Source organism: Falco cherrug, chromosome 6 (assembly GCF_023634085.1).
Source record: "Falco cherrug isolate bFalChe1 chromosome 6, bFalChe1.pri, whole genome shotgun sequence".
Lineage (NCBI taxonomy): Eukaryota > Metazoa > Chordata > Aves > Falconiformes > Falconidae > Falco > Falco cherrug.
Genome location: NC_073702.1, coordinates 12888506 through 12910371, shown reverse-complemented (window position 1 = coordinate 12910371; position 21866 = coordinate 12888506). Strand labels below are relative to the sequence as shown.

General features: G+C 36.9%; 1 protein-coding gene across 2 annotated transcripts in view; it reads right to left on the bottom strand.

Moving 5' to 3' along the window:
• The window catches only part of COL9A1 (collagen type IX alpha 1 chain), a 75055-nt gene that overhangs the window by 27635 nt on the left and 25554 nt on the right, over positions 1 to 21866 (bottom strand). For both annotated transcript variants that reach the window (XM_005431948.3, XM_055713946.1), the window contains 16 exons: positions 19289 to 19312; positions 18951 to 19004; positions 17198 to 17251; positions 15433 to 15465; positions 15288 to 15344; positions 14513 to 14566; positions 13181 to 13234; positions 10662 to 10715; positions 9222 to 9275; positions 8445 to 8498; positions 8208 to 8261; positions 8050 to 8103; positions 7776 to 7829; positions 6591 to 6635; positions 5748 to 5801; positions 5589 to 5642 (listed from right to left, as the gene is read on the bottom strand). In XM_005431948.3, coding sequence (XP_005432005.1) covers positions 5589 to 5642; positions 5748 to 5801; positions 6591 to 6635; positions 7776 to 7829; positions 8050 to 8103; positions 8208 to 8261; positions 8445 to 8498; positions 9222 to 9275; positions 10662 to 10715; positions 13181 to 13234; positions 14513 to 14566; positions 15288 to 15344; positions 15433 to 15465; positions 17198 to 17251; positions 18951 to 19004; positions 19289 to 19312 — 807 coding nt within the window. The remainder of the gene's footprint in view (positions 1 to 5588; positions 5643 to 5747; positions 5802 to 6590; positions 6636 to 7775; positions 7830 to 8049; positions 8104 to 8207; positions 8262 to 8444; positions 8499 to 9221; positions 9276 to 10661; positions 10716 to 13180; positions 13235 to 14512; positions 14567 to 15287; positions 15345 to 15432; positions 15466 to 17197; positions 17252 to 18950; positions 19005 to 19288; positions 19313 to 21866) is intronic.

Below are 21866 nucleotides of genomic sequence, written 5' to 3'. Positions count from 1 at the left end.
TAAAATTATGATGAGTATTAGAAACTTATCTTCTTATATATGTCATAACATTCATGTCTGATCGCTGCACAGCTGTAAAACAATGTCACCTTCCATAGAGTGAAAATCACATCATAAACCTCTTAAGCTTACTGTGGCCAATTATAAAGGACAGAGGCCTTTCATACTGGCTGCATCTAGTGTTAACTGAAGTCTAGGACAGCTTTAGTATACTAACTCCATAACAAGTCCATTTTTGACCCAGGTTACTGCCTACACTGCTTAGGAGAAGCCAACACTGGGATATCTGCTGACATCCAGAGGTCTGGCATGGCCAAAAGTCAAAGGAAGCTGTTGTCAGAGGTGGAGGGGTAAAGAGCGAGGCAGCAGAAAGGAATCTGGCATGCAGTTTGGAAAGACAGGCATGACTAGTACAAGAACTGGAGAGACTTGGAGATACTGATCAGGTTTGGCTGAGATGTATATTCTGTGAATGAGAGAGAAGAAAGGTTTAGCCTGTACAAACCATGCTGTAGAATTGTGCAAGGTCAGAAAGTTTAGTCATATCCACCTAGAGGCTTAGGTTTACTGGATAAAAAGCATACCTGGCAGGATGGAAATCCATTTTGTTCTTTTGACTCTGCTATAGACTGTGCAATGTTAACCCCTTTAGCTGCATCTTAAACTATGACTCACCATTTGTAGAACACCTTTTGGAGTGATATATACAAAACATATCCACTAATACCTAAATATATAAACCGAGGCAAGGACATTTCATCCTAGCACACCATCAATACCAACTATGGAAAATGACCCACTATTTCAGTTGGAGTCGTGTAAAAAGAACATGATAGAAAAGCTAGGGTTTAGTGATAATTTTTAGGGTAACCAAAGATAGATTTCAAGCTAAGTAAGACAAAAAATATCTTAAAAGACTCAGAAAATTATTTATATGAAAGTAATTTAAGATGCTGAAAACACTACTCATCAAGAGGCTGCCTAACGTTTTAGTACTAAATCCACAGTACTTTCCAGGCTCCCTTTCTATAATGAGTAGAGACACAAAGGCACCTCCAGAAAGCAACTCAGCCCAACCAACCAGGACCCCCCAGAAGTCTCTTAGAGGGGACTACAGCATCAAATCTTAGGCAGCTAGATACATAACCTCTGTTGCTAATGTTAGGAAAACATGTATTACATCCTAAATTCTTAACAACATATATATGCTGGCCTGCATATACAGTCAGGTTTGCTCAATTTGCTAGACAAGTACTGAACTTAAAGGTAAATGGTTATTTAAATGTTCCATGTTCTCTTTTCACTGCAAAACCACAGGGTGGGATACATGTTCTCCAAATGTTACCTATGTAAAGGTTAAATAGCTGAAGAAAAAAAAGGGATGAAAAAAAGCAGGGGCAGGGGTCAGTATTTTCTGCAGGCACAATATGAAAAATTAAATCTTACTAAAATCTCAGGAAATGTGAAAGAAAACAGTTAAGCAGCTTAGGGAGCATGGCTAAATTCCACTGATTAGGAATGACACTACAGTGTTCGAGAATTGCTTCCTTTGGGCCACCTGCCATGATGACTGGCTTAGAAAGGTTTAAATCACAAATGAGTTTGCTAATTAATTGGATTGGCTAGCATAACATGAAGCAAACATAAAGTTAACCAACAAAAAAATTGGAGTGGAATGGAGAATATGTTTGAATTAGAAACAAAAGACAATTTCCATTTTGGTCCAGTTGTTCTTCTGTTTTACTGAACAGATGAATAGTAAACTAAATAAACAAAAGTAAAACTCCCCCTGCCCCTGGCTCAGGTGCTAATTTAAGTTTTCTAAGGAAAAGGAATACTAGACTAGATGGTAATTTTGAAAGTAATTTTCTCCTAGGGATATTTGTCATCAGTGTGGTTAAGTCTCCCAACACATGAGTTTGTCTATTTTTATTTACAGCAAGTTATCTTATCTCATTTTCAACCATTTAATATCTCCCCTGTGAAACTGTAGATGTTTACAGACTCACAAAAGGCCCAAATTTGAATCCGCTGCTTCATAACAATACTGTTCCAACTACATTCCAACAGTTATTAAATAGTGACAATAACATTGAAGTAACATGGCTTACACCAAAGGATACTACAGGCTATTTGGTAAACAGTACAGAAGTATTAATTTGTCCCACAAAGTCACTGATGATTGCTTAATAGTACTCCATTGTGTAACTCCTCAAAAAACTACACACTAGTTGAAGTGAAAATTCTCTTTCAAAACCATGTCTTTCACAAGTAGCTAAAGCTGAAAAGTCAGTCAATTCTTTAATATAACACAATTGTAGGCCTGTTTTTTTTTTCCCTAGCACAGATGTCAGCCTGCTGTCTATATTAGCAGTCAGCCTTGTCATTCCCTCACAGACCTTCACTGGAGGTCCTTTCCTCTACAGTTCTGGCACTCTGGAGCTACCAGCCACACTGTCTTTCCACAGTAGTGATGTGAAGAACAGGGGTAAGTGAAATGAGAAAGTGAAAAGGACCTTTATGTGGGCTGCTGCCATACAGCAATATATTAAGGGACTGAAGTTCTCCATATCCTGCAAAATATCAAGGTTTTTTCCAGCTCCAAGGAAGAAGGCCAGCCCCTATTGACTTCTACCTGAGTCTTCTATAACAAGAGTGAAATGGAACAAAAGCTAAAGGAGAAAAAAAAAGAACTGAGGTGGGTGCTGAAGAAGATAATTTGAAACAGGAAGGAAAAGGACAAGAAAAATACCTGAATAGTAACCATAAAACTCTCAGGCTTTGAAAGTCCTTATAAAACTTGTTAGAAACTATCAAATGTTACAGTTGCAAGAAAATTCCAAATTCTGGAAAAAAATACAAAAATATTCAGAAGAAAAATTATCTTTAGAACAATTATAAAAGCCTTTCTCAACTTGTTTTCAAAATTTCTAGTTTAGAAATAGAGAAATTTGGCAATCATGGCATGTAGAATTATTTAACTAGCAGGTTACTTTTCTTTCCTGGAAATCTAAGGGCAGAGTCCTAAAATCTGAGACTCAACCATATCTACTACATGTAAGTGCTACAGAAGAAAGAGAAAACACTCTTTATTCTACCCTGAAAATAAATACAAATTCAACCTGGACAAAAGCTCACTGAGGTTCAATAATCCAACCGTGTGTTGTTCCTAAACAAAAAGTCCTGATCATTCCAATTTTTTGTGTGGAAGTAATGTTTTTTCCAGTGTTCCCAAGAAGAAAACAGAAAACCATTCCAGTCATACACTGCCTGTAGTCTTGACCAGAAGGAAGCTAAACATAGTTATTATTCAAGGCTCTTTACGGCTTCAAAATAAATAGAGATAAGTAGATTACTGTTTAATGTTCTACATGCAAACTTACTTTATTATCAATAATTTACTTCCTTTCTTCATTTTGTATCAACCAAATTTTTTTTTCTTTCTATGCTTTTGTTCTAATGTTCACATGTTTTCCAGAATGAATGCACTTTGTAAAGACAGAGAAAATAAAGGCAAGATATCCAGATGTCTTGCTGGTCTTTAGAGTGATAAACAGAAAAATCATTGTATTTAATCTTCATTAAGTATTTTTGACCAACTACAGGGTTACTAATAATTAACCTTGCATGTCAACTCGTGTTCTATGGACTGCTGATTTCGTAAATTCATGTTCACATTGAAAGGATTAAAAGCATAGTTTAGCAGATTACAGTGCATTATCAGAGTGGGCAATTACTTTAGTCTGATTCAATTATAATTCTTTTTCCTGTTACAAGTGTACAAAATATCAGCTCAATAAAAAAAAAGCTGAAAACGTTTTCTAGTGCACCCAACACTTTAAACACAACAAAAATAAAGGTTTACAAGTTGAGTATATGGGAGGCTGAAGATACCTGTATTCCATCCTAGTAAGTGTATGCTCATATAACGCCCTTTTTGTATCATTCATAGGCAGCTGTGAACATAGCATTCATACAAAGATTCAGCCTAAAATAAACTTGTTCTTATGAACGAATGCATCTCACACACGATAAAGCAAACGACAGAAGAAAACAAAATCTATTACTTGGCTGACTACTGCTGTATGTTTAAGTGTTAATTCAGAGAAGATATTTCTGACCCATGAAATACCCTTACAAATATATCCTTACCAGTAACTTTCCAAGCCCTGTATGAGGATAAACCTACAAGTGCATGAGTAAGACTGTTACATCATCGTATGGTAGCATAAGCTCAGAAAATTCCCGGAAAGTATCCCTAGTGTATCAGTGGCAAGAGAGAAGCTTGCAAAAGCAATTGGTTACAGAGCCTTGAGCCTTCTCAATGTCATCAGACTGAATTTTGGTATATGAATATTTTCTTCAAACCACTGACCTTCTCAGCCCTCATAGAAGGATTAACAGCAAAGGGAAATTAGATCAGCCTTATGTAACTTCAGTCCATGCCAGGTCTGCTCTAGGGAACCAGAAATCTGTACCCAGCAGAATCCCTAGCAGCCAGTTGTCCTTTGTCTTCAAGACTGAGCCTTAGCAAGTGCCATCAGATCACTTTCCTTAGCACATTTATTTCCTGCAGTGAGCTACCGGCCCAGCAACGTCTCCAGTGTTCCGCATCTTTCTAGCGTCAAGGAAAATCTCCAGTGAAAGAAACTACATCATCGGTGTTTCCAAGTAGAGATAAATGCTATACTTCACATCACTATAGCTACATTCGTAACGCCAAGCAGAACGGGCCAAGGCACAGGCCTGAGCAGCATCCCACCATCATCCATGATAAATGGTTAACATGCTTTTGCTTCAGGCAAACTGGACTTTCCCAGATAATGCCCAAGAACAGTTTAGGAACACCGGCAAGAGACTGTTCCCCATTTGCAACTTGATTGCACCCAGCCTGCTCTTAGACATGAGAGGGTGTTAAGGGAGTTTAGCACTATGAAGACAAATGCCACCATGCTAGTTGACCAAGGGGGCTCCAGATAGTCTCTAGTCATTTTCTGTACTAGGTAGGACAGACAACTACCTTTCCTTCATACCTTGCCTCACTGTTAACACTACGTGCATTATAAATAGGTCTTAGCCAAAAAAAAAAATCACGTTCTGAATACTTAGTCCAAATATGTTGTAATGCTTGTAATATACAGCACATGCTTCTTCAAGAGGCTGAAACAGTTAAAGAGCAAGTGATTTACTGAGAACTAGTAAATTCAAGCCTTTCAACACCAGTGGTGGGAGCTCACTGTTGCAGTGGAAGAACAGGAGTTTGGTTCCAGCTTTTTGTCACAAACCACCCTCATTCCCTCTGGGTTTTGACTCAGCATATTTAAAAACAAAGACCAGACAAACATAAACAAAGGTTTAAAATTTAATTTATTACCAAAGCCAGAAACACTCATAGGACATGTGCTTCTGGATTTGTCTATGCAATGGTGCACATCCACCTGGCACAAAAGGGCGTTAAAGAACACCTAGTATTTACCTTAAAATTTAGCATTTGTGCTGAACGGTTAATTCATGGTTAGCTACAGCAACCGTAACTTGAAACACTGCAATATTACATACACTAAGTTATAAATTTATTCAGTACTTACTGGTGGTCCACGAGGTCCTGTTGGACCCACTTCTCCCTCTGGGCCCCGTTCACCCTGTTTCGGGGATAGGAAGAACACAATAAATCTGAAAAGTGATTTTTTGCACAATGCAAAATTTTTCATTTTTCTAGATCTTTTGCGTAAGATTAACGACCTTACCTGTTTACCAGAATTTCCCATCAAACCTGGCACCCCAGGAGGACCTCTATTTCCCTGTTGGACAAAAAATGAAAAATATTAGCTATGCCAATGGTTTACTGTTTCATTTTAAAATAAAAAGTAAGGAAATTGTAAGGTCTAAAAAAATCCCAACAACTCAGCCTCTATTCATTTTTTAACTTCCACCTTTATCTTGGTTTTCATTTAACTTTCATCTAAGTCTTTCTAATTTTTCAAAAGTCAAATTTCAGTTCTTTTGGTTTTTTACGTACTGACAAATCCAGGCAGACTTGATTTCTGCTCTCAAATCACAGAAGGTAATACCATTCCATGTAATTTCAGAAGAAATTCATGTCTCAATCTAGTTTTCTTTAAAACTAAACTCAAACATTTGCATCTGAAACACTCCATAGCCTCAATCATACAACTTTCTAACTTAATTGGAATTGATGCTGCAATTCAGAGGTATGTAAATAGAGATTACAATCTCTTTGATTCAATCAGCTTAGGGCAGCTTTAAATATTATTCTTATTACAAGATCCCTCATTTCAAACTGTAGTGAGGTACTCATGTCTCATGCCTTCTCTAGCAATGACTTCCACAAGTTTAAAAGGAAATGGCCTTTTTTAGGTATTATCTAATGCCTGGAATCATGAAAACATGTGGCAAAAGAATCATGAAAAAGCACAGGACTAGAGTTGATAAAAGAATATATTTAACTCTTTCAACCAAAGGCTTGTATCTTACCACAACAGAAAGTTAATATAATTTCACTGCATATTTTCAAACCTGATAAACACAGATACAGTATTGTCAGAAAGTCAATTCTCAAGATGATTTACCTTTGGGCCAGGAATGCCTTTCACACCTGGAGAGCCTGGTAAACCCTGAAAGAAATAACATTTACAGTGTTTATTTCTCGTTAAGGGGATTGGAAATGGTGTTCAAAAACATCTTTCTCATGTTAAAGTATTTCTAGTCCTTTTTACTTGATATTGAAGCACTTCTGTCCAACAGTGGACCAAGCTTGAATTCCTTCTATTTACAAAGTAACAGATAAGCTATGAAGTAGGCTTCATAAACTGGCAAAAGGAACAGGAATAGTGAGGAGTTGTGGCTTTTTCTGGCTTAATCTAGAAACAGATTCTCAGTCCCAGTATTCTGAGACTGGAGGTAGAGAGTTTAACAGATACTATTTGTACACATTTCATGCCTCTCCTTACTTCTGTGCAACAGCTCATAGCAAGTTATAATTTTACCAAATTTTATTCCAAACTTAAAGGCTCACTTCATATTACAAATTTACTTCCAAGTTCTATTTTAATACATCTCCTTCAATATATCCTTACAGCAATTACTCCTATAGCATAGTTTCAAAGAACTTTCTATTTAGCTTTTGACAATGGACACAGTTTTCAAACTTATTCACCTAATTTATGAGGATTACCTTCTAAAAGAGTCTATAAAGCACTACTGATTCCCTACTTCACCACAGGTCATGCACTAGAAAACTTGTCCATCCCTGTTCCCACCCCCTGCACCCCACCCCACCCCCCAGAAAGAACCATGAACGTGATGCACTTCAGATGTTCTGAGCCTGCAGAATAACAAAAGGAGATGATTTTTCACCTAAGGTATGTTAAACTGGCAGGTCACCCCTTCCTCCTCACCCTGGGAATCAGTCTGGCCCTAGTCAGTAACAATAAAACCAGCACTAATTGTGGGGTCACACCATAATATCCACAGGGTTTCAAACACGAGAAAACCTAAAAGAATTGCATAGTGGCCACAAACAGTTTGTAAGACCAAGCTCCTCGCTACGGTACCGTGAGGAGATTTAGCCTTTTGTGCAGAAGTTTTGGATACACATAATAGAATTTCCCCTTGCATTACACAAACTCTTTCTGAGCCTTTTGCTTAGGTTTTCACTTCAATTACTCCAACACCAGCAGCAAACTAACCTACATAGGGCCTTTCTGTGGTTTGGACTGAGCCTAACTTTCAAAGGTAAAACACCAGATACTTACTGGCAGTCCCTGAAGCCCTGCATCACCTGGAGCTCCAGGTTTTCCTGGTTCACCCTGAAAAATAATTTAAGTTGTAATTTATGCAAATCAAACAAAAGGGAAAATTTTATTTCTGGAACACAGCTGGAGCACTTTTGGATCTGTAGGATGGGGAAGTTCATTCAATTACCCTAATAATGTGCATAAAGCCACACAGCAGCACAATAAAAAGCCAAAAATGAGTGAACAAATCTAGGGCACTATCAAACTCAGATATATGCCAACTGTGCCTTACTTTTGCTCCAGGCATTCCAGGGATCCCTTCCCGGCCATCGACTCCTGGTAAGCCCTTGAAAGGGGGGGGGGGAAATATTTAATGTATGGTTGGAGAGATTTTGCCAAAGCACTATGATATACAAATTAGCATGACATGAAGAAATGAAATATACATACAGGCTCTCCTTTTGGCCCAGGGAGACCATTTATTCCTCTTGTACCTTGAGGACCCTAAGAATAATTATAATTTTTAAAATTGAAAATAAACACATTGAAATGTCAGATGCAAAGAATGCCAACACATACTCATTCAGATATGCATTACTTTGAGAGTACCAATTATGTTGTATGTTCAGATGCTATAAGTAACCAACATTTGCAAGTCAACATGAGACAAAATTCGCCTGTGCTTACCCTTTCTCCCTTCGGACCTGCCTCTCCTAGTAAACCTCTCTGTCCTTGATCTCCCTATAGGAAAGGAAAAAAAAAAAAAAAAAAAGACTATTTTAATAATAAAACCAGAATAAACTTACTTGTACTTATTAGCTAAAACCTCTAGTAAATCAACAGCAGTACAGTTCACACATGGTTAGAGCAGACAACTCAAAATCATACTATATTTAAAATTGCAAGGTTTTTTAAACGTAACTGTCAGCTACATTTTAAAAAACACAGCTCAAGCTATCCCCTAGGAATCCACAAGTGTCTAAGTAAAAAGGACGCTGCCCTCGCTTCATCAACCCGTACAGATACTGGCTATTCCAAGCACAAATTCCAGCTGGGGGCAGGAAGCAGGGAAGAATTAAAAATAAAAATAAGAATCCACAAACAAAATTACACCAAACGAACAAAAAGGCACAAAAATTTCCCTCTACAGGTTTTGTAAAAATAAATGTTTTCCAGTTCAAAACCTGAAAAATTCCAAGCTACCCTAATGCACAGTAGCACTCAGAATAAAGAGGTAAAAATAACATACTAAGAGGGTACAATGTGTTCATCTACCCCATAATTCCTTGGGGACAGTAAGAGATTCTGGACTTGACATCATGTCATATCATTTATTCACCTGTAGGGAATCAATAGAATTGGGTTAATCAGAGGCTTTTCTGATTCACAGCCACAAAGTTTCAGAACTTAGCGTCTAGCGGGGTAGACTGTGGAAAGTGTTTGGCTAACATGCACTCAACTTACAGGTGCACCAGGAAGACCTTGGGGTCCAGGCTCACCATCAAGCCCACGAGCTCCCTACAAAAAAAGTAGATAACACAAGACATTAAAATGAAGTGCTGAAACACTACCAATGTGATTTAAATTGCTCTAATGAAAAAAAAGGGGAGGGGGGGATTTTGGCAAACTTTATTTATTTATTTATCGTGGTTTTATGTGGAGTTATGAAAGCAAATATTTTTAACTATGTGAAAATGTCATTAAAAAAAACACATTCAGTTCATTCTCTAAAAAAATACCAGACAGCGAGGAGGTAGACTCTTTCACACTACCTCAGAAAACGTGTGTCTTCCTTAATAATATTATATATATAACCTTCACCACATAACAGAATAGCATTAAAATGTGACGAGAAATGAAGTGCAGTGCAGCTCTTTTTATCACATGTGTTTCAAGGAAAGAATGCAATTGCTAACCTGTAAGTAATTTTAAATGGAGAGAACAAAACGTGTTTTGAAAAAGATTTGCAGAGAATAAGAAACTTCTTTGTCAAGCCGATGTAGTAAATATTTCAAACAGACAAACAGCACAAAAGTCCAGGCAAATAACCATGAAGAATTAGAACATACAAAGGCCAGAAAAGCAAAGTAAGATAGTAACAGGCTAGCAAATGTGTCCAAGAGGTTAACAAGAAACACTCACAAGAAGACTCATAAACAGGGTAAATTTAATGTTCTTTCTGAGCATAGATGATCAAAGAATAAGGTTTCCGTGGTTTCACTTCTGGAGAAGGAGACAATGGCATGATCGCTACATTTTAATCCTTCCAGAAATTTTTAACATAGAGAATTAGCTAGATCATAAGAATAGAAATACGTCAATTTTGATACAACAGTTAGAAATACTTTGATGAAAACAGTCAGAAATACTTTGATGAACAGCAGGAACATTACCCCAGCAAGGTCACAGACCATATAAACATGAATCCCACTGACAGCAATTTAAGACACAAAAGGTGCAAGAGACAAAAAGAATGTAAAAAACCCTAACTCTCAATAAGAAATCCTGACAAAAACTGGGACAGTGGAAGCAAAAGGCTTCAGGAAGATGCAATTCACAGGAGGGGTTACTTAATAAATTTTAGCTTTAAATAAAATATGCTGTAGTTTATAACTGTTACACCTTGCTATCTTGCTAACTACATACTTGCACACATGCCGAACTACTATAAATTCAAGGATCAGAGGGGAAAGGTGTGAAAAGTACATGCACTTCATTAAGGAGAAGGACCAGCCTGCCTTTCTTCCTAACCAGAAGTACAGAAGCTATGGAAATACAGCTGGCAGGAAAAAGAAAATGCAGAGGGGGGGAAAGAGAAATTTAAATAAGCTTTAAAAACATTCAGTGGTGTATTTCATTTTTTTTTATCCAGGCCATCTTATGGAAAGAAAGGTTAATACTCACTTTGGTACCTTTAGGTCCCATTATACCAGTTATACCTCGGACACCTAGGATGCCCTGAAAATGAAAAGTATATTCAAATTACCCTTAAATCTTTTCATCAGAACTGCCCTGGTTTTCAGGCAGAAGACTCAGAGTTCTGCATGCTTTCTTTATGTTTATTTTACTATTTTCTTCATATAGAAGGAGAAATCCAGCTACTTCTATATTAGAATATTTAATCTACATTTTCAGATTTCCATAATTTAAGACTTTTTAAAAGAATAACAAAAATACCAAGTTGAATTATACAACCACAAATGTGCCTTAAGAACTGAAAAAAAAACCCCACTGATTTCTCCTCTTGGTTACCACAGAGCTGAAGCATCCCCCTTGTGCAGCCTGTGTGACAGGAATACATGAAGGCCAGATTTGCAAAAGTGCTAAATTGTCTTAAGTGGGGTATAGGACAGATGCAGGAGAAAGGTACCATGAAAGTTTATAGAACTGTAGAGGTAGACAAAACTGGGCAAGGTTTTTCAGAATACAAGCAGTAAATCTGTATGCTTGCCACACAGTGAGAGGCTGGACTGAGCAGACCTCCTAGTGCAGCAGGATGTATCATAGCTCTCATCACTTCTCTTCAAAATACAGTTTTGTGGGAAATTGGGCTTCAATTTTTTTTTCCCTTTTCCCGAGAGACCGAAACTACATGACATGCCTGACATGCCTCTTCTCTGCAGAAAGACCAAACCCTCAGCCATAACGTGTTTGTCCTGCAACAAGAACTACAACTGTTAATGAAACAGCCACAGGGACTTCAACACAGGATAGGCAAACCTACTCTCTGACCAGACTCTAGATGTGGTAGCCCTTTTATTTACTCCTAACGAAGTTAGATGGAATCTTGCACAGAACACTTAAAAGATTTGTCAGCCCAAAACATGAGAAAAATCATGATAATGCAACAGTGACTACAGCAGCCCAACAAGGGAGAGAGCCATAGTCTAATCCTTGTTCCAAAATCAGAGACAGAAGTAGGCGCGTGGTACCCCCTTCTTTCTATCAACAGCAACACTTCTCCCAGAGGTGGCTGTCCTTGTCAAGTCTTCTTGTCAATGCATTACGTAAAAGTGTTGCATTGCAGGTGCTGCTGAGGAGACCAGATTCCTAATCCCTTCTATGGACCTGAGCCTTACATTTGTTCATGTAAGAAACATACAAGAAAATACAACAGTCTACAGCCTCTCCATCTGTGCTCTAAAGCATTTTCTGTGCTCTTTTCCATAGGTTGTCTATCTGACATTGCTTTCTGCATATTAGGAATCCTACATTTTAATAAGAAACAATTATTGTAAAGCTTGTTTGTAAGGTCATCAACTGGTGAAACAGTGACGTGAAACGAGTAATGCATTAAAAAAAAAAAAAAACCCACAAAACAAAAAGGTAAGTCAGGTTCTTCATTCTACTGTGTTATTTCATAAGAATTAAAGAACTTTGCCATAAACTGAGTTAAACCAATTTGTTCCCACAGGCCCTTCAGATAGCAAAAGCTGCATCTTACACAATTACTTTCTCTGCACCAGGGCACCAAGGATACTTTTATCAGTATCAGACATAAGGATTACACCCTTTCCTTTACTTAGTCTCTGTTCTTTCTTTATCTTTCTCTAGTCCTAATCCAGGGGTTTATGTTGTCTTATGTTCATAGAGAATTCTGTAATTTAGGACTGGGATGTCATGTATCTCAACATAAACCCCTGTATAATATCACATCTGGACACCAACAGCATTAAAGAAACAGGTTCACACCTAGGAAAAAAGCACAAGATCCCATCAAAAAATAAACTATAGAAATTACATGTGTCATGCCTATTTCTCTTACTTAGAATGACGCCTTTATTCTGTTCCCTATTGCCTGTTCAGCTGTGGTAACCGTAAGAGCTCCTCACAAGGAAACAAGCTGAGGAGGTATGTACCAGGACAAAGAAATCAAGAGGAACAGGACAAGAAAATTATTTTAAAATCATAGATGTGATTGAAGGATGCTTCTTTGGCATGCAAAAAGGTGAAAAACTTAAGAAAAAATAAAAATTAAAAAAATATGTTCTTCAGTGGCTGCTACTTCATCTGCAAGTCTTAGCTAAGCCTGAATTTCACAGATAACCATATTTTAAACAAACACTAGCTTTGCAAGGATGAAGTTGGAGTCATCAAAATTATGGAAAGGAAGGCCAAAAAAAAAAAAAGACAGACAAAACCCACCCAATTATTTGCACAATCTAAGCACAACACAAAGTTTAGGACATGAAACACGTTTTAAATTAAGCCTTTCCATATAACTATTTAGAGCTTTGTTCCAAGTGATAATGTAGCTTTTTGGAGGGACTTAAATCATTCTACTTTGACTCAGAGGTGATACAGCAGAGTAAAGAGAAAGGTGTGCGGAGGTTTTATAATATCTGTTTTCTTAAGTAACAAGAAAAAAAAGATATGACCTAATAAAGCAAATGGGTAGCACTATTTAAAAGGAAATGCTTTACTGGAAGGCCTTGAGCTCCCACTTCACCACTGGGTCCTTGGTCCCCTTCTTCACCCTGGGAAAGCAAAAGGAATACATCTGTAGCTAATCCATATCACGCATATTGCTCTGTCATTGTAGGAGGTACATTTACTACTTACTGGGTTTTGTCACTATATCCTGCCTGAAGGAAATCCAAATGAAGTCACACTACTTCCACAGAACAGACAGATACTCGTTTAGGTTCACATTCCGTTCAACTATCAGTCAAAAGGGTAATTTCAAAGCAACCCCAGTACAAAGAAGAATAATGATGATAACCAGTCATTCCTTTTTTCCTTTATGTTAATCTCTTTAGGCTTTCTTGCTCTTTTAGACTGGAAGTGTAATGAAGGTATACTCATATATGTGAATGGACTGGATATACTAGTAGCTCTGCATCACAATATTACACTGGTGGTCAGAATTTTTTGAAAATTAAAGTGATAAAACTCCTTAACTGATCAAACGCCTATTTGATTAGATGATAACCTCTCTCATACAATGACAGTGCACACTAACGGGCCAGTACTTGCTGCCCGTTTAATTTGCAAAAAGGGATGAGACAACGGTTCAACATCCAGGAAAAAATAGGCAAGTTGTTTCTAATAAATTATTTTCAAAATGCTTAGGAATAGAGAGCACGGGGGTTTTTTAGAAAACTTCTCTGATGTTTTTCCTTTAGCATTGAAATATGAACAAAGGCTGTGCAAATCTTCTCAACTTTTCTTACATATATTTCAATATTAACCAAGGTTAATTCAAATGAAACACCTTAAAAGAGTTTACATTTCAGTCTTCAAGCTGAATCAGACTTGGCCTCTTTACTATAGTTATAAATCTTTCTTTGCCTATGAACTTATACTGTGCCCTTTCCCTCACAAATACATTTTTCTTCCTTCTCATTCTTCCTGTTACTACTCATCTGTGCTACAGAACAATTTACTTGGTAAATCCATAGAAATCTGTATTTAAATGTTTGGAAGTTTTCCAATTAATACATTTTACTTCCAAAAAATAAAGTTTGCCACAAGTTCCATAATAATTACATTGAATGAGCAACATAAAAAGCAAGAAGAGTATGACTCCTGCATCATAGTAAATACAGAGCACAGATGACTGAAGAATAGGCATATGCCTTTGGTTACAATTAATCAATTTTTTGGTAATTATAATTAATTATTTGGTATTATTAATTGTTTGGTAAAACAATAGTTCTAACAAAACGTAATACTGTTTTTGAAGAAGAGGTTAAACTACTATTAGCTTGCTAAAAACAACAGCAGGTTTTCCTTTTATTTTTTTTTCTTTTTACCTTATAACCTTGTTTTCCTGGTTCACCAGACTCTCCTTTTGAACCTTTCTGTCCCTAAAATAAATGTAAAACACAAAATAAATAAATAAATATAAATTATTCAAAATTATAAAACTGAGTTTTGCAAAACAGACACAGACTCCTCAGAACTATCTTGCTGTTCCCTCTGCAATCCCCATTCAGCACTGCTTCCTCAGCTATCTAGTTAACACCATATATTAAGTACCATGTTCAAAAAAAACCTGCTCCCAGATCTAACAAGACTGTATTTCTAGGCATTTAGTATTCCTTCTTACGTTACCCTATAACGCTTTCCTCAAGCCAATGGTATTCCTAGAAACCAGCAAAGAACACATTAAAAAAAAAATCTTACCTGAAATGAGACTCAGAAAGTGTTAATTTGCATCTAATATGTTATAGGTCTCCCACGAAGAGAGAAAGAAGGAAAAAAGGCTAAGAATTTGGGGAAATATTTAGTTTCTGGAGTCAGACTACAAACAGTCCAGAAATTAAATGTAGCAATTCTTCACATACTCTAATCCTTTCAGGACCACACATAAATTTTATTCTGAAAATTACAGCAGCAGTAAAAGATTTCAACAACAGGAGGTTATTTTAGCAGTCAAGAGTTGAAATAACCCTAAGCATCGATGCTGATGCAATGTTTTCTTCAAATTAACAATGAACTGCCCTTTTGTCAAGTCTGCAATTACCTTCCCCAGTGCCCTGAGACAGTATCTTTGTAAGGGATGCCTGAACAAACAGATTCTCTTACCTTCATTCCCATTAAGCCAGCATGTCCTGGGCGGCCAGGTGGACATGCATTGGGACACTGGAAAAGCATCAACATCATTACTGTCACATATGGTGAATAAGGTTGTCTAAGACTACTTTAAAGAAATCACGGACAGCTATCTTACCAACAGGTCACCGTCTTGCAGGCCAATTGTTCCCTAAATTAAATGAAATTAATCCAAGTCAGTAAAAAAGAAATAACCAGACTGACTCATTAGTCATTAGATGAAACAGAAAATACTACTATCTAAAGCTGGAATCAGATGTATAATCTCCAACGTAAAAAGAACCTAAAGTATAGGATTTTATTCTAGGTTTGCATATAACTGCAGAATCCTGTCCTTTAACTTAGATCAGCTTTTCTGAAAAACAAAATATTTCGTTTGGATTTTAAGCTACCTAAAACATATTTCCTGTTAAATATAGAGCAAATATATCCAAATCCCGTGGATTTCCAACAGAACCCAAGACAATTTCATTAATAAGGATAATCTTTACTTTTCCAACTTACTACCATTCAGCAAAAGATGATCTATACAAAGAAAATAAACTTCCCACAACACAAGTGTTGGTAGATGAATGAGATATCTGGCAGTTAATGGAATTGCAATAAACTAGAGATCAGTGTACAACAAGATGGACTCAGTGGGGGCAAGGCCATTCCTCATATTAAATGAAATACTTGATGGAAGCTAACGGGATGCTTATGAAGCACAACAGGGAGAAATATGATTTCACAGCAGCAGCTGGCTTCTCTAAAGCCCAGTGGGAGGGAAAACATTGTTTCAGAGAGAAATACAGGGGAGTTTAAGGAATTATACAGAAGGATTATACAGATTATATTTATTATATACATTATATTATATACAGGACTATACAGAAGGATTTTTAAAAATCTGAGAGTATGTTTGGCTGAACAACGTCTTCAACTGGAGTGTGATTGTAGCACTTCAGAAATCTAAAGAGGACAAAACTTTCATGGAATAGAAGCAGCATAGGCCATTATTAAGAATTTGGTTTTACTTGTCTCCTAAATACTCTTCTCCACTTGACCATTCATGTGTTTCACAATGGCTTTGCCAATTCTCTGGCAATTTTCATGAAAACAAGAAACATGGCATAAATAAAGCATATGGATTTAGGATCTGTCCAGCAGAGGAACAGCACAGATTTTAAAAGACATTATGACGACACATATTTTGCAGCAGTTTGCCTTTGACAACACTGAGCCTCCGATATGTCTGCCAAACACTCCTTTTTATCTCTCTGGGCAGGTAAATAGTCACAAAACAAAGGCATAACACACATCCTTCTCCCAAGAGGCTCAAAGAAGATAACCATTCCCCTAGAGAGTCAAAGCACTGATGTAAAGCTTTCTTCTATCCCTTGCAAGTAGTAGGACTGATTGCAAGGGAGACATTAGATCTTAACTCACCTGGGAGTATATATTTCTGGCTCATGAGCCAAATATCATTTTTTTCTGCTCCTAACAGAGAAAAGTGTACCTCTGCTAAAGTACTACTGGTGAGGCCCAACAAAGTCTACAATTACAGTAATACTATGATTCACAGGGAAGTTTAAAACCTATAAAAAGTTACAGTTTAAGACCATTAGCAGAAATGGGAAGACATCATGGCACAAGTTACAGTTTGCATTTCAAACTATATTTTAAAACCATAAAGACTAGAAACTTGTTCACTGAACAGAAGATCGTATGTTGATATGACTAAATGAGTTTTATCTCAGGCTTTGAACACAAGCCTCTAGGTATTATGAATTAATACAGTCTGCTGAAATCCTAGTCAGTATTCACCTGTAGGACTTGAGAAGTTTTGTTCAATCAACAATACATAGTTTAGACATTAGCACATATTAAAGGAAATCACTTACCCGAGGACCTGGTGGTCCTGGTGGCCCTGGTGGCCCCCTTTTTCCTGGATCTCCCTAAAAAAGGGTAAAATAATTTTGTTGATTTAAAGCAATAATGACAACCATCAATTACATACTCATACCACACAACAACAGTGAGAAGTTAAGTAGCTACAGAAGGAAAGGCTAGGTATCCAATTAAAACCCATAACGCGGCTCCTACAGTAGAATGGGAAAACTGATCTTTTAGTAGAATAGAAGTCATGTTGTGGAATAAGACCTACAAAAGAACAACACATTTTCAGCTGCTTTAGACAGCTGAAACATCTGACCACAGGATCACCTATGCACACTTCTTTCTATCTTATAACTGCTAATTAAGTTCTGAATTTTAAAAAATTCTAGTAACTAGCATAAGTGCCCAAAGCACAGAAAGGAAAAAATCCCCTTTTTCAGAGCCCAAGATGAATTTACCAAGACAGAATCTTCAGCTGTTTGTGAAGTTATGACCACCAGTGCTTTCAGAAGTAAAGACAAGATAGAACCTCTGCAAATAATTTTTTCCTGAATGCTGAATAAATCTGATAATCTGACAGGGAGCACGTTTTTACTTAACACTGTCATTTCAAAATCATTTTTGATATCGTATTAAATTATAAATGAAATTAACAAGATTAATACAGAAAAAATATTCATTAATTTTCACAATACATGAGCTATAGAGCCATAAGTTTAGAAACACTAAAAAGGAGTATTTCTTTTCCACAAAGTGTATAATTACATTGTGGGACTCCTTATCACAGTGTGTTGTGGAGCTGTCTGGTATAAATGGATTCAAAAAGGGACCGACTACATTGATGGCGGATAGGCCCATATATAGCTTTTGAAAGACAGCACAAATGTAATTTCTGATTCAGGCAGTCTCTGACCTGCCAACTGCCAGAATGTGAGACAGTATGACCAAAAAAATTGTCATTTTACAAATATTCTGCACGCTTCCCTAGGTATCCATTATAGCCCTTACTACAGACAAGAAATGAGCTAGATGGATCATCTTCTGAAACAGATTGGCAGCTTTCAATGTTCTTTTTTATATTCATTTATATGACTAAACAAAACATATAGGGAGAGGTATGCATCAAAAAGTATGCTTCATTAAACAAAATTTTAAATGTTAGTTCAGATTTCAAGTAAAAAATTAACAATTGGTTTCAATTTGCATTTCAGTGGTAAAGTATGGAGTCAAAATATGACAGTGTGCTGAAACCGAATGCACAGTTTAGCAGTAAGGTCAGTAGATGGAGTCACACAAAATGAGACTAAGAAGAAATATTGAATTGCCATGTTCACTGATACACAAATGCAAAACAGAAATAGTATGTGGTCATGTACCGTAAGTATATGTAAGAAGACAGGAGAAAAACTAAAGGTCTGCATATAATGTTAAGTTTTACATTTCCTGTATTTCTGGCAGGTTTTCTTTTTTATTTTAGCTTTCCTTGAATAAGAGGCAAAGGAGAGTATGGAACGCTACATGAAACATTTAATTCTGATCTAATGGGTGGGCCTTACTTTGTGCCGTTCATTGTTCTTTATTTCTGATGAGCTTCAAACAGGATGTTAACTCTATCAGTGACCACTGTAGCAGAATACAATGTTTTCCAGTGCTGTTATAACCAAAAATGTTTAGATGGCATAATAATTATTCATTTATTTTCTATAATTACCTTGTAGCTATTGAATAAGCCTACATTTTTAGCATAGTAGTACTTACAGGTGGACCAGAACGACCTACTTCTCCAGGAAGTCCTGCTGCCCCAGCTGGACCCTATAACAACCAAGTTAAATAGTATTTTTAAACCATACAATACCTCTATAACAAGCATCCAAGAACAATCTATGCCTTCAGACACCAGTATTCTTGCTTCACATATCACAAACCTAAGCAACCTCATTAGTAGCTGAAGAAATCATACATAACAGACATAGAACATAAGGATTAAAAATCTCTTTTTTCACTTAATTACTTTTTATTACAGTATAATAGCTTTATTGAATATTTAAACAGATTTATTAAACTGTATATTTATGAATCATAAGAATGATACTTACAGGTGGTCCAAGGAGCCCCTTGCCCTGTGAAACATGGAAAAGATTAGAAATATGGGGAGAGTTACACACCTAGTCAAGCTGTTTGCCAAGAACAGAGTATTTGGGATAAAGAGGTACAAAAATCCTCATGTTTGATTCTGCAAAATAATTTTGAAAACTTGGGTTTAACTAATGTTAAATATCTATTTTATTATTAAGTAATCAATATTAGGAGAAAGATTAAATTACTGATTAAGTTGCCTTGCAGTATCATTTATTTCCACATTTTTTCCAACCCATATACTTCCACAAAGGAATGAAAACATTAGCCTTTGGGTTTAGCTAATGATTAATAGCATGATCAACACACCTATTCTATAATAATTTCCTTCTAAAAATGCATTTAAGTGGATAATAAAAGATACTACTTCTTTTTTTTGCCATTGCTTCCCTGAGGTCTAAATCCTTTAAGCTAGCGCATTTTGGTAATCACAAAGAACACCAAACTGCTCCTGTTTACGTTTTTCATCAGTATTGCTCTAAATCATTCTAATGAGAAGTGTCTAAGATACAAATCTGTTTATGCCTACTCAGACAATACACTCCCTCTAAGAAAACTGATCTTCAAGAGATCAGATTTAATAAAGCACCTAGGCTGAGTGGAGTTTCAAAGCCACAGAATATCATACCAGGATTGTATCTACAAGGTTGTCTTTAGAAAACTTGGTTTAACACAGGGAAAATTTCAAGCATTTATCAGAGTCATTCCATTTTGACCATTTAATACTCAGCAGAAAGTAAACTTTTTCACCTTGGATAACCTACATAATTCCTTTGCTACTACTTAAGGTCCCTTGCTGCAATTCATTATATTATACATGTCTATATTTCATTATACAGATCAAACTTTCACTGTATCACATATCTGATATTCTAGTATCACCTGCCTCTGAAAGAAGGAAACTGACTTGCTAACAAGCCCCCAACAGTGGCAGGGCAAGTCACTGATACCGAAAGCAGCAGCTACTGTGTCCAGCCCCTACACAGGGCCAGGAGAAGCCAGCCTCCCTCCTCTGCCCACTTCATTGCACCTCCTTACCCCCCTAATTAGGACTCCAAGAAGCAGGGGCTCTCCCCCAGCAACCCATGCCTCCTCCTCATCCAGCTACTCCACCCTTCTGACCATGAACTCCCTGCAAGCAAAGTTGCGGACTTGACAGCTCCAGAGAAATCAGCCAGGAAGGACCTACACAGAGCAGTTAATGATCCCAACCAGCTGCCCATGTTCCTGCCTCTGTCTGTGTCCTAAAGGGGAAGCCTTTCCAGGCAGCCTGGGACTACAGCCTTACATCCCCAGATGATGTCTGCTGCCAGCTTTGGAGGTGCTTAACCTGACCCACAGAGCACAAGGAATGCATGGACATGGGCAGTAATACACATTCTGTAATCACCTGGTTCAGAGACACTTATCCTATGGATTTGTTAAGTACCTCCCATTATCAGCACAGACCTGCTGCCATCCACCAGAATCACATGCCAGTATTTGTATGTGTACCCCATGGCAGAAGCTGTGCTTTAGTAGACTTTAAAATATTTTTAATTTCTCTGTCACTAAATCCACACAACTCTACTCATATGTCAGCTCTGTAAAACACTAGCAATGTATCAACTATTAGAAAACTTAGAGGAAACTTAACAGGGAGAATGGATTGAAGGGTGCAATACATGCACTGAATGTAGTAGTCCCAGGTCCATTTACCAGGGCCAGATCAGAGACATCAGCATATCTGGTGGTAAATTACTTAATCAGAAGTATTCTACTAATTTTGTAAATCTGCCATTTTAGAGACTATCCACAAAACAGATAAGAAAAGGTGAACAAATTAAAACTGAATAATAGAAGGAAAAAACAGAGGAAAGGGGGGGTAAAAGAACATAAATTAAGATTTCTGGGATACATTCTGGGCAAGAAAGGGAGACAGAAGCAGAAAAGCAAATGCTGCATGTAAAACGTTAGATACGTAATATCCTTTCTTTCAGTTACCCTGAAGTCCCAACCTGGCCAATAAATTCCAGTGGATGAGCTTGAAAAACAGTGATAATAATTTAAAGCTAATTAACATTGTAGCCAAAGCTTCTGACTTTCTATTTACACTGAGCATTTTAACAACTTAAGCAAGGGGTTTTTTTGTGAGAAATTAAGTCTTTGGGTAACCATCCAGAGACTACTCCACATGCAAAAGGTCACTGACTGAATTCAATGCAGTGCATAATTACACCTAAACACTCAATTAATCATGTAACTAGTATGCAGACTCATAAGTGTGCTCACTATGTTTCTAGAAACTAGGTCTCATGGATCAAGCCAAAGACCTGCAAAGGTTAAACAGCCCCATTACTTCACACTTGTTGTAACAACTTCTCAAAAAGTCTTTGAATCTGAGACTTGGAGCCATCATGCTCCAGCATTACCACATCTACCTTTTTTTTTTTTTTACTTTTTTTTTTTTTTAAATTAGGTTTCATTACTCTAAGTTTAATCTCACTAAAGGTGAGATGCCCGATGTTGGCCATTTTGAGAAACTTTAATGAACTGACT